We start from the raw sequence: 14,147 nt of genomic DNA on the forward strand, positions 1-14,147 counted from the left end.
TCAGTTGAGCTTAGAGTTTGTTTGTTTGTTTGTTTGTTTGTTTGTTTGTTTTTCCCCTTTTGTGCACTGGTTAATCTCAGTATTACTCATTTTTCAAGACCCAGCTGAGACAATATTTTATTATCTTATTTCCAAAACCTTCCCTTATTGACTCCACTCTTCATTCAATAAATATTTACTGTGCTAGACTCCAGGGATATAGGTGATCAGTAAGACAGACCTGATCCCATCCTTCAAGGCAGAGCAGGAAAGACATATAATTAAATGCAGTATCACAATCAAGTGTTTTCCTTCTATGGATGCGTGAAGGGGGTCTTGGAAGACTTCCTGAAGCAGGTGGTGGTATTCAAGCTGAAACCTGAAAGGCGGTTAGAATTAGCCGGGTATGTAGGAGGTGGCAGAGGGTGGGGAAGGAATTCCAGGGTATGAGAAGAGAATTGTGATTATGGGCCAGGGATTAGTAAGAGCTTGGCATGTTCAAACACCTGGACGCAGTGTCTGAGGCTGCAGCAGTGTGGAGGAAGGTGTGTGTGCTTGGGCTGGGTAATGTACGGTCATCAGGGAGATGCAAATTATAACTACTCTAAGATTCTGTCCCCAACCTTTTAGAATGGCTAAAATCAAAAAGACTGCCAACACCAAGAGTTGACGAAGAAGGTGCAGCACGAAGAAGGTGCAGCAGTTGGAACTGCCCTATTGCCAGTGGGAATGTAAAATGGTACAACTGCTCTCTGAAAGCCACCAGAGTTTTCCAGAGTTAAACATACATCATGTGGCCTAGGAGTCCCCTCCTAGGAATTTATCTAAGAGAAATGAAAACATGTTCACAAAAAGACTTGTTCACACATTTTCATAGGGAAGTTTTCATAGTAACTTCAAACTGGAAACATTTCAAATGCCCATCAAGAAGATAATAGATGAAAAACTTGTGGCATATTTGTGCAATGGAATACTCCTCAACAATGAAAAATAATGAATTACTGAGATGCATAGTAATATGGATGAATCTAAAGAATGTATAAAGCAAAAAAAAAAAAAAAGCCTGATGCAGAAGAGTAAATAGTGTATGATTTTATTTTATCAAGTGTAGGAGTAGCTCAGCTTATCTATTATGATGAAAATCATGAAGTAAGAAGAATGTCTTTCTCTTTGGGGGCAGTTGAGGTAGGAAACGATTGGAAAGAGGCACGAAGGAACTCTCTGAGTTAATGGAAATAGTCCATATCTTGTTTTGGTGATTACAGGGATGTAAACAGTTGTCAAAGCTGATCAGACTAAACACATGTATATTGTGTGTTGTTGTCTCAATTAAAAGTCTTTTAGAAAATACATTGCAGCCCTAAAATAATGATAGGTCTATTTATTAACATGGAAAGATAGGTTGCTCATGGTATAGTATTAAGTAAAATAAGTTGGTTAAAAACTCTACCATGACCCCTTAATGCATTTATAGCAAGATATTTAGATTTTTAAATTCTATTCCTTAACCTCTTATGTATTTTCTGATTCATTTTGAATGAACATTTTATTTTATTTTGGAAAATGAGAACATGAAGTAATATTTACTCTACAGTGAAATATTTAAAGGATAGCCTCTTTTCTTTTCATTTTTTTAAGTTTTTATTTAAATTCCAGCAGCTAACACACAGTGTAATATTAGTTTCATGTGCACAATTTAGTGATTCAACACTTACATACAACACCCAGTGCTCATCACAAGTGCTTAATTCCCATCAACTAATTAACGCAATCCCTCACCCATCTTCTCTCTGGTAACCATCAGTTTGTTCTCTACACCCAAGAATCTGTTTCTTGGTTTGTCTCTCTCTTTTTTCCTTCAATGAGCATTTGTTTTGTTTCTTAAATTCCACATGAGTGAAATCATACACTATTTGTCTTTCTCTGACTAATTTCACTTAGAATGATACTCTCTAGCTCTATCCACGTTGTTGCAAATGGCAAGATTTCATTCTTTTTATACCACTTCTTCTTTATCCACTTATCAGTCTATGGACATTTGGGCTTTTCCCATAAATGGCTATTGTTGATAATGCTGCTGTAAACATTGGGGTGCATGTATCCCTTCGGATTAGTATTTTTGTATCCTTTGGGTAAAAGTACTTAGTCGTGCAATTGCTGGGTCATAGGGTAGTTCTATTTTTAATTTTTTCAGGAACTTCCATACTGTTTTCCACAGTGGCTACACCAGTTTGCATAAAGAACATCCTCTTATTAAAACTTTACAGAAATGGGGCGCCTGGGTGGCGCAGTCGGTTAAGCGTCCTACTTCAGCCAGGTCACGATCTCGCGGTCCGTGAGTTCGAGCCCCGCATCAGGCTCTGGGCTGATGGCTCAGAGCCTGAAGCCTGTTTCCGATTCTGTGTCTCCCTCTCTCTCTGCCCCTCCCCCGTTCATGCTCTGTCTCTCGCTGTCCCCAAAATAAATAAACGTTGAAAAAAAAAATTAAAAAAAAACTTTACAGAAATGATTAATTGAGCTATCTAATATGGGAAATATTCTTAAATTAAATTTCATGACCATCTTATGCTATGGCTGTGTTAGTTTTCAATGCTTTGGAGAAATCAGAGTATCACATTTATAGTTTAGAAAAATTTTTCATTAATGTTTTAATGTAAGTCCAAGTATATGCAGGGTACATAGTGAAGGGTAAGAGATAAACCACCCCTGTCTCCATGTCATCTAGTTCTTCCCACGGGACACAGCTGCTGTGAACAAACTTATTTTCTAGATATACAGGAAAATATATGTAATACATACATATGTACAAAGACATATGCATGTGTATTATGCAAATGGCAGCATGCTGTGCACATTGTACCGGTTTTTTTAGGAGTTCTTTTTAAATTGTGGTAAAATATTCATAACATAAAATTTACCACTTTAGTGATTTTATGTGTACCATTTGGTAGCATTAGGTCCATTGACATTGCTGTGCAGCTATAACTTTCCTCTGTCTCTAGAACTTTTTCATCATCTCAAACTAACTGCGTACCTGTTAAGAACTTGCCATTCACCTTCACCTCAGCCCCTGGCAACCACCATTCTATTTTCTGTTTCGAGAAGTTTGCCTACTTCAGGTACCTCATAAGTGGAATCATATAGTATGTGTCTCATTGTGTCTGGCTTTGCTTCACTCAGCATAAAGTCTTTAAGGTTCATCCATATTGAAATGTGTCAGAATTCCCTTCCTTTTTAAGGCTGAATCAGGATAATTCATTGCATGATTTACCACATTTTGTTTATCTATTCATCCATCAAAGGACATTTGGGTAGTTTCTTTCTGTTCTTTTCTTTTTTCTTTTTTTAAGTTTATCTTATTTTGAGAGAGAGAGGGATAGAGTGAATCCCAAGCAGGCTCTGCATTAATAGCACAGAGCCCAGTGCAGGGCTGGAACTTAGGAACCATGAGATCATGACCTGAGCCACTAAGAGTCAGATGCTTAACTGACTGAGCCACCCAGGCACCCCTGGGTTATTTCTACCTTTTGGCTCTTGTGAATAATACTGCTATGAGCATAAGTATACAAATATCTGTTCAGGTCCCTGCTTTTAATTCTTTTGTGTATCTATCCAGCAGTGGAATTACTGGATCATGTAGTAATCCTATGTTTAAATTTTTGCAGGACTCCCATGTTGTTTCCCACAGCAATTGCACCATTTTACATTGCTACCCATAATGTACAAGGTTTCCAGTTACTTTGCATCCTCATCAGAATCTATTTGCTGTGGGTTTTTTTTTTAATTTGTTTTGTTTCTATTTTTAATTTCCATACTAATGTGTATTGTACCATGCTTTTTTAAAAAAATTTTTATGAATATAATTTATTGTCAGATTGGCTTACAAACAACACCTGGTGCTCATCTCAATAAGTGCCCTCCTCAATGCCCAGCACCCATTTTCCCTCTCCCCCACCCCGCATCCACCCTCAGTTTGTTCTCTGTATTTAGGAGTCTCTTGTGGTTTGCCTCCCTCCCTCTGTGTTTGTAACTATTTTCCCCTTCCTCTTTCCTGATGGTCTTCTGTTGAGTTTCTCAAGATCCACATATGAGTGAAAACATATGATATCTGTCCTTCTCTGACTTATTTCACTTAGCATAATGATACCTTCCAGTTCCATCCACACTGGTGCAAATGGCATGATTTCATTCTTTCTCATTGCCAAGTAGTATTCCATTTTATGCATAAACCACGTCTTCTTTATCCATTCATCAGTTGATGGACATTTAGGCTCTTTCCATAATTTGGCTATTGTTGAAAGTGCTGCTGTAAACATTGGGGTACAAGTGCCCCTGTGCATCAGCACTCCTGTATCCCCCTTGGGTAAATTCCTAGCAGTGCTATTGCTGGGTCATACATAGGGTAGGTCTATTTTTAATTTTTTGAGGAACCTCCACACTGTTTTCCAGAGTAGCTGCATCAGTTTGTATTCCCACCAACAGTGCAAGAGGGTTCCCATTTCTCCACATCCTCGCCAGCATCTATAGTCCCCTGATTTGTTCATTTTAACTGCTCTGACTGGCATGAGGTGGTATCTCAGTTTGGCTTTGATTTATATTTCCCTAATGATGAGTGATGTTGAGCATCTTTTTATGTATCTATTGGCCATCTGGATGTCTTCTTTGGAAAAATGTCTATTTATGTCTTCTGCCCATTTCTTCACTGGGTTATTTGTTTTGGTAAGTTCCTTATAGATTTTGGATACTAGCCCTTTATCTGATATGTCATTTGCAAATATCTTTTCCCATTCTGTTGGTTGCCTTTCAGTTTTGTTGTTTGTTTCCTTTGCAGTGCAGAAACTTTTTATCTTGATGAGGCCCCAGTAGTTCACTTTTGCTTTTAATTCTCTTGCCTTTGGAGATGTGTCGAGTAAGAAATTGCTGCGGTTGAGGTCAAAGAGGTTGTTGCCTGCTTTCTTCTGTAGGATTTTGATGATTTCCTGTCTCACATTTAGGGCTTTCATCCATTTTGAGTTTATTTTTGTGTATGTACCATGCTTTTTAACCTTAATATCTTGGAGAACCTTCCAGGAGAGAAGAGCCCACCCTCCCCCCTCTTTTTTTATGTTTGTTTATTTATTAAAATTTTTTCTTAATGTTTATTTCTGAGAGAGAGAGACAGAATGTGACTGGAGGAGAAGCAGAGAGAGAGAGAGAGACATAGAATCCGAAGCAGGATCCAGGCTCTGAGCTGTCAGCACAGAGCCCAACGTGGAGCTTAAACTCATGAACTGCGAGATAAAGTCAGATGCTTAACTGACTGAGCCACCTAGGTGCTTCTGAAGAGCCCCTTTTTTAAAGATGGTATAAAAATCTATATTATCAGTGGACCTTAATTTATTTAACTCTTTGCAATGGATGCCCATGTAGTTTTATTTCTGGTCTTTTGTGAATGCATGGAATGTATCTTCATATGTAGTGTACATAATGCTTTTGTTTATTTTTATACTTTAAAATACTTCCTGACTTTTTTTAATGAATATGAATATTTTAATGAATATGAATATACAGAAGTATATATGCATTTTAAAATTTGATAGTTATTGCTAGCAATATGTGACAATACCTATGTCCATACATCCTTGATGTCATAGTGTGGCGTCACACACAACATTTTGATGTTTCCAGTGTGATGAGTAAACGTGGCATCTCATTGAAGTTGTAATTTGCACTTCCTTCTGAGTGAGACTAAATTTCTTTTCAGTTTGGGGAGCCAAGAATTTCTGAAATAAATGCTTCACATTCTTTGTTCACTTGTCTTATGAGGTCTTGGTACCCTTTTCTAAAAGGAACCCTGAGTGGTAAATATTGACCAAACTGGAGGAGACTCCTGCCTTCATGGAGCCTACAGTCTGTTGAGGGAGAAAGACAGTAAATAGACAGTGTGTAATTAGATTTTGTGATAAATGCTATGAAAGAAATTTTAGGGTTTTCATGAAAGATAACAATTTAGGTGGGATGGGATATGGTGGCTACGACGGGCTCCCAGTGGATCTGTAAGAGCCAGTGAAGTAGATGGTTTCTGGGGGGAGGTGGTGTTATTCCAGGAAGAAAGATTGCACGGACAGTTAACTAAAAGAAGGAGTATGGCTGGAATGAAGTGAGGAAGAAATGATGGGAGATAACTCATTTGCCATTTGTGCCTCGTGTACTAAATCTTTAAAGACAGGCATCAACAATATTGACAAGTATATGACGAATTTCCCCAATTATTCCTATATGAGGAATCTTAAAACAGATTTTACTTTTCTTATTAGGTACTTCCCATGAAAGGCATACGAATCAAGCAAATGATAAGCAAATGTTTTTAGGGTATTAATTGATTCATCGGGAGCCTCCATCTTTTTGAATTTTCCAGTTAACTAAATTTTTATTTAAGAATGAATCCCTGTACATCATCTTGTATTATTTCATATTTCCCCAGATGTATGATTACAAATTCAACTCGTTTTCTCATGTGAAATTAATTTGTGATTCTTTGAAGCTTGCTAAATGATGCATTTTTTACTACTAAGTTATCTGTAACAATTTCCCCATTAGGGAAAAAAGCTCTTTGAGTCTATCCTTCTGTGTGTGACCAAATTCCAAATGTGTGATGAGCCTACATAGGGAAAAAGTGACACTCAGAGAAAATGATTTGCAGCTTCATGTGCTTGGCAAGTACATTCTTAAGTGTAAATTCTACATCTTAGGCAAAGTGAGCCTAATTTTGATCAGTTATTTAGTTAAGCTTTTTATACCAAATTCCCAAGCAATGAAATGGTAGAAACATAGAAATGTGTGATGCCGTTACCAGTAGTTACAAGTCAGCCATTTAAAAGAGTGAAACAGGAGTGTTTTGATTTTGAAAGTTAATTTTGAAAGTTAGTGCCTGGTTTCCTTTTTTCTAGATTTGCTGTGCGTATATATTTTCTTTCCTTCCCTTTTCCTGTCTTTTCACTTTTGCTTCTATATCTCATGTTTATTAGGAAATATGAGGAAAAATTGTACACGTAAAAAGCTTGCCAAAAGCCAGTTTCTTGGCAGAAACTAAGCAATAGATCCTATGGAGGGAGCATGTCTTTTTTGATTTTGTATTCTCCTAGTGCAGAGAAATAGCTCAGGTGATGCTTGTTGAATATGGAGTACATGGAAATTGGAAGTACCTGTATTTTTTCTAAGTAACTTTTTCTGTAGTTATAGGTATTTCCTGTTATGTGATTAAAAAAATTATTAAAGTCTCAAATGTACACTTGCGGTCCGTCTTAATTTTATTTTCATTATGTTGCTAACAGCGACAATTTTAAATATGGCACTTTTTTGTAGGCTAACATAGCTTTCCTGTTATTTTCCTGTTATTGCTTATATACATTTTGGGGCGGGGGAGGCTGTGTGGCTCAGTCGGTTAAGCATCGACTCGTGGTTTTGGCTCAGGTCATGATCTCTTGGTTTGTGAGTTCTAGCCACAAGCTTGAAATTTTTATAAATGAAACTATGTCTCATTCTTTTCCACTTATTTAATTTGCTATTTTAATAGTATAAATATTTTATTTTTTTAATGTTTATTTATCTTGAGAGTGAGAGAGAGTGCGAGTATGAGCAGGGGAGAGGTGGAGAGAGAGAGAAGATCCCAAGCAGGCTGCACATTCAGCACAGAGCCTGACCCGGAGCTTGATCTCACAGACTGAATCGTGAGATCATGACCTGCGCCAAAGTCAAGAATGGGACGCTTAACTGACTGAGCCACAGTCGTCCCAATGGTATAAATACTGTAAAAATAGACTTCATAGCTTTATAGTCTGACCCACCAAAGTGTCTATTTTTGAGTAAGCCACAGTTACATGATAGTTTTTTAACTATAAAAATGGCTTTTATCAAGTAGAATGGCAGGTTTTACTTCATCACTGTTTTCTAGAATGTTTCAGATTCTTTTTATCTTTAACATTTCTTATTGCCTCTATTTTTTTTTACCCCTTCTGTTTGGTCCTTGACTCTCCTTTTGATTGTTTCTCCTGACTTCCTATCCTTCTCTGTTTCCTCTTTGTTTTAATCCCCTCAAGCTTAATTTTTATATCGGCCTCTTTTCCTTAACTTTTCTTTTACAGTTAGCTCCTTTTAGATGTCTCACTGTCATATCAAACAGCCTTATCCAAATTTACGTTTATGATCACAAAGTGACCTCTCTTCTCAACTGCACTGTGTCTTTAACACTGCCCCACCATCAGACACCAGGAATTAACAGTCCCAAGCCATGTGGGCTGTAATCCTTTCTTCTATCACCCCTGATTTCCTAATTTGCACTGATTTTTCATGAAAACGCCTCCTGTCTCTCTCCTCTTCCATATTTCCTACCACTTTCGTATTCTAGGTCGTACCACCTCATACCTAGAATATTCCGAGACTCCTTTCCACCTGGCCCTGTGCTGACTGGTTTATTTTGTGTATGTCTCTGAGCTTCATCTAATGTAAAGCTTTCTGTAAAAAGCTGAGCTGAGAATCTCGTTACACATCCCTCTTACATCTCACAACTATCAGAGTGCCTATTTATGTGCCAAACATGCTTCTCAGGGCTGGGCGTGGAAAAGTGAACAAAACAGCATATCCTGGTTCATGCTCTCTGGGAGCCTATGTTGTGTTCTGATGGTGGGTGGGGCTGAGGAGGGAGAGAGAGAAGACATGGAAATGAACAAGGTAATTCTGGTGTGTGATGGAGTGTGGTGGTATGGTGGGAGTATTTTTAGGTTAGGTGCTCAGGCTGACTTCTTTGGGTAGGTTTTATTTGAACAGAGACATGAGGACCACTGGGACCAGTCAGGTTGGGAAGAATAGGAGAGAAGAAAATAAGTAGGTGAGAATATTTTGGAAAACATTTTAATGCATGGGAGGCTTTCCATGCCTTCCCAGAATGAAGTGACAAGACAGTCTTTAAGGTAACCGTTGTGTTCAGGGGCGCCTGGGAGGCTCAGTCGGTTAAGTGTCTGACTTGGCTCAGGTCATGATCTCATGGTTCGTGAGTTCAAGCCCCACATCAGGCTCTGTGCTGACCGCTCAGAGCTTGGAGCCTGCTTCGAATTCTGTCTCCTCCTCTCTCTGCCCCTCCCCTGCTCATGCTCTGTGTCTCTCTCTCAAAATTAAACATTAAAAAAAAAAAAAGTAACCATTGTGTTACCTTTCATACATGATTAATACATGATCATAGTAGCATCTGGGCATCATGGGGAGGGGAAAGAGATAGATTGTTTACAAAGAGACCTGAGAAACTACTTGCTGTGTATAGTAGGTGTGATTCTTTGTTCAGTTTGCTGTTTCTTGGAGCCCATTCATGCCTATGGGACAGGAATTACGTAGCAAAATAAAACTGATATAGATGAAAAGTTCCATCATTGGAGTGATTTTTTTTTTTTTTTTCATTTTAACTTTTAGTTTTTTTAATCTGTAATTTCTCTTCTCTGTTCAGAAGCAGCAAAGACTTTGGCCAATTTATTTCTGAAATTTTCCAAACGATCTGTTTACTGGAATACTGAGATAAGGAGTCACACTTCTATATTTGATGGCCAGAGATTAAATCCCAAATCTTTCCAGACATCTCAGGCTTCCAAGTACTGGCCATAAGATGTAAGAGCCTGGGTCTGGGCCAGAGCCTCCAGAGTGTGGCTAAATCGGGCAGTCGCCAGGAAGATAAGAAAGAGAACTGACTGGAAGTAGTTTGACAGTAAAAGCAGGTCAGAAGAACCTTGGATTTAGTTGTATTCATAAAGAAATGCATTTTTTTTTTTTTTTTTTTTAATTTCCAGCTTCTGTACCATAAATTCTTGATTTGGGCCTATGAGAATCCGAGGTTTGACTGGACATTTGGGTTTTTTTAGACACTTTTATGTGAATTGTTAGTTGGTGATTCCCATGGCAATACAGATTAACCTTTATGCAAAGAATTATTCATTCATTCTAATTATTTTATTATTTTTAAAAAATACTTATTTTTGACAGCATGAGTGGGGAGGTGCAGAGAGAGAGGGAGACAGAGGATCTGAAGCAGGCTCCTTACTGACAGCAGAGAGCCTGACGAGGGGCTTGAATTCATGAGCTGTGAGATCACTGCCTGAGCTGTAGTTGGACACTTAATCGACTGAGCCACCAAGGCGCCCCCATTCATTCCATTTTAAAAAGTGTGTCCATTATCCACTCTGTCACTGATTATACGATTATGCATATGTTTGAATGAATCAGATGCTGTGTTAATGCTGTGGATTCTGTTATAGGCTTTGTAGGAAAATGTTAATCTTTTATGTCTGGTCTGCTTCAACTAAATTTGGCTTGGTACTTGACTGTTAGTGGTAGGTATCCAGTGATGTGTATCCTATTAAAGCTGCTGCTTTTTTCTGAAAATTTACACTATTTTTCAAACCATCGTGCTGCACACTGACAAGTCTGTGACATTTAAGGTGTTTGCTTAAATTCTTGACTTGTGTACTTCTTCAGGTACTTCTTCAAATTTTTAGTCATTTATCATTTTTTTCCTTGGAGGAAGCTATCATCTTGTAACAATTCAGTTGCTCTAGGGCTGGGAATCTAGTTACCTTGTATGGCATTATGGCAAAGGAGTACCCAATGGACGGATAATGGTAATGTTAGAGCTTTTCACTCAGTGATGTAAAATAAACTATACAGATAACATTTTAGCTGAATTTGGAGCAAAGTGCTTAATAATGTTTTCTATATTCCCAGAAGCATGTGATATTTACTAGCTTTACCTTTATTATTATTACTTTTGTGTAGTTTGCATGATTAACTTACCAGTGTCAGAAAGACTAAAATAAATATTGGTTTTTTTCAATATAGGTGTATTGAAACAAATGTAGTACTTAAAATGACAGTCCTTCAATAAACCCTCATTTGGCATATACCACAAGTAAAGCACTTTGCTAGGTGCTTTGCAAGATTCAGAAATAAGTCAGATGTGTTTCCGTCAGGATCTTTGAAGTTGTCCGGGAGATTATAACTTTATGAAAAGGAACTTCCAAAGTGACCTACAGTGGCTTTGCCTAGGGTGGAAGTGGTGGGGGCGAGTGTCACCACAGGCACTTTACTAAGAATGTTTTATCACCAGAGTCACAAATTTGAAATTTATTCCCTGGTTTAAAAAACTTTTTTTAGTAACTAATATAAATACTGGTTACACTTAAGGGTTGTCCCTAATGTTTATGCTGTTTCAAATCTTTTATTTGAACTTTTCTTGTGTGTTATTGTAACTCCTATATTACTTTCTCTCCAGTTTGCTACAAAATGGTCAGTTTGAAATTGTGACAGGTGGCTGGGTTATGCCTGATGAAGCTGCTCCACATTATTTTGCCTTAATTGACCAACTAATTGAAGGACATCAGTGGCTGGAAAAAAATCTAGGTATGTATTAACGTCTTTCTCCTTCATTTGGACAACTTTGGGCAGTTAATTTGGGAGAACATGAGATGAGGCTTTATTTATTTTTTTTTTAAATAACCAGTTTTCCTAGTATTTTTTATCCCTCATCAATTTATGATGTTTATTTGATCATAAGCTAAGTTACATAAATGTAATATGGTCACTTTTACAGTCATCTACTTTGTAATCTATTATTTTATGTATTATTCTTATTAATTTTAGAGTAGTTTTTTTCTAATAATATCCCTCTGGGGTTTTAGTTTTATATTAGTTAAAACTATTAGTTAGAAGAGGCAAAAGTCTAATTTACTTGCCTAAGAAAAAAAAGCAAAAGAAGAATGAAAAGAAGGTATTCGTTTTGTCATTGAGATTTACAGAGATATATATGGTAACTTCAGGTATGGTTGGATCCAGGGGACTCGAATTTTGTTGTCTAGGCACTGTCTCTTTTGGTTCTGCTTATTTTTTCATGGCTTTCATCTTCTCCTGGCTCTCTCCACATGGTAAGATGGCCATAGGCAACTAGGACTCTCATCTTCCTAGTTGAACCAGGAGAAGTTTTCCTTAACGCCTTAACTAATTGGCTCACTTTGGATTAAGTGCATAACCCTGAGCCAGTTTCTGTGGCTAGAGGTATAGGAGCTGAAATCACCAAGGCCTAGTCAGCTCTTGGAAATGGTCATGGGGCGGAAGGGTTTGTTGAAGGCAGGGTAAGCCTCACCTGAACCACGTGAATGGGTCGTCCACGAAAGAAGAATCCTGTTACTACTGGAAGAGGATGCTGCACTGATAAAATCAGATGTTCACTGTAACTTGTTATGTGTTAATAATTGGTAAATCTGGTTGAAAACTTTATCGGAGTTCTTCATATGATTCCTACACCTTTTCTCAAGTTTGAATTCTTCCAAAATAAAAATAAAGAGTGAATGGGGGTGGCAGGGGTTTTAGCTGAATAGTGTGTTGTTTGGAAATACCACATTTGTTTCTCCATTTTTCAGTTGATGGACATTTAGATTATTCCCCTTTTGACTGCTGTGAATAATGCTGCTATACACACTTGTGTAAGTTTTTGTGAGGACATATGTTTTCATTTCTTTGGGGGTACATACCTAGGAACGGAAGTGCTGGGTCATTGGGTAGCGTGCTGTGTTAAGCGTTTTGAGGAGCTGCCTAATTGTTTCCAAAATGACCGCACCCTTCTACGTTCTCACCAGCAGTGTAGGAGGGTTCTAATTTCTCCACATCTGCAGCAGCATTTGTTACTGTCTTTTTTATTTTAGCCATGCTAGTGAGTGTGAAATGGTACCTCATTATGGCTTTGATTTGCATTTCCCTAAAGACTATGATGTTAACCATTTTTTCACGTGTGTATTGGCTGTTTGTATATCTTGTTTGGAAAATTGTCTATTCAAATTATTTGCTATTTTTACAGTTGGGTTCTTTGTCTTTTTATGTTGACTTGTAAGTGTTCTTTATATATTCTTCATACAAGTTTCTTGTCAGACAATGATTTGCAAATATTTTTTTTCCATTCTGTGGGTTTTCAGTTTCTTGAAGGTGTCCTTTTTTTTTTTAATTTTTCTTAATATTTTTAAAATATTTATTTATTTTTGAGAGAGAGAGAGAGGGAAACAGAGTGTGAGTGTGTGTGTGGGGGGGGGGGGGAATGCACAGAGAGAGAGGGAGACACAGAATCTGAAGCAGACTCCAGGCTCTGAGCTCTCCGTACAGAGCCCAACACAAGGCGCGAACTCACGAACCGTGAGATCATGACCTGAGCTGAAGTCAGTTGCTTAACCGACTGAGCCACCCAGGTGCCCCATGAAGGTGTCCTTTGATGCACAAAAGTTTTGATTTTGATGAAGTCCAGTTATTTTTTCTTTTGTCACTTGTGTTTTGATGTCATAACCAAGAAGTCATTATCTAACCCACGATCATGAACTCTGTGGTTTTTTTCTTAGAAATTTTATGGTTTTAGCTCTTACATTTAGATAATGAATACATTTGAGAATATGAAGTTTCTTCTGGTGGGCTTTGGCTGCATCTTGTAAATTCATGTTCTGTTTTGTTTTCTAAATAGTTTGGAACAACATATCATTTTGGATACTTTATATTTGGCCATGGAATGCTTTTTTAAATTGTTTAGGTTTTTGTTGTTAATTTCTGCTTTTATGAACTTTATTACACTAACTAATATGATCATTAGAAACTTTTTTTTAAGTTTGAGTTTTTCAGATTGTCTTTTGCCCAAAATACCCATTTTTATAATTGTTCCCTGACTTGTCTTATGTTTTAATACTAAATGTACTTGAAATAATCCAGTTTTATTAATTATATTATTCATATTACTCAAGTTCTAATTTTTAAGTCTATTAGGTTTGCCAGAAATTGAGTGGTGTACTTATTCTTTTTAATGATGCTTTCCTGTTATTTTTCCTAACAGTTTTTACTTTTATATATTTTGACAATCTTAATCTTACTTTAATAGCACAGAATCTTTTTCATGAAAGGAGGTAAGAGCTAGGCAGAGACCTATAAAGGATGCCAATACTGTGCTAGGTTTTCCTTGGTACAGCACATATTTTTTTAGGAGGAGTTAAGGAGCAAATTGAGGTAAAAGTGTAGCATAAAACAAATCCAAACTTTTATAAAGAGGTCATGTTTGCCCTCTTGTGTAGGCTCGCACACGTGTGTGTTATAAAGCCATAAGTTAGTACTGATACCTCATGTTT

General features: G+C 37.3%; 1 protein-coding gene across 2 annotated transcripts in view; it reads left to right on the forward strand.

The window, feature by feature from the left end:
- Positions 1 to 14,147, forward strand: part of MAN2A1 (mannosidase alpha class 2A member 1) — a 168,894-nt gene that overhangs the window by 50,675 nt on the left and 104,072 nt on the right. For both annotated transcript variants that reach the window (XM_047862940.1, XM_047862948.1), the window contains one exon: positions 11,270 to 11,397. In XM_047862940.1, coding sequence (XP_047718896.1) covers positions 11,270 to 11,397 — 128 coding nt within the window. The remainder of the gene's footprint in view (positions 1 to 11,269; positions 11,398 to 14,147) is intronic.

Source organism: Prionailurus viverrinus, chromosome A1 (genome assembly GCF_022837055.1).
Source record: "Prionailurus viverrinus isolate Anna chromosome A1, UM_Priviv_1.0, whole genome shotgun sequence".
NCBI classification, from domain to species: Eukaryota; Metazoa; Chordata; class Mammalia; order Carnivora; family Felidae; genus Prionailurus; species Prionailurus viverrinus.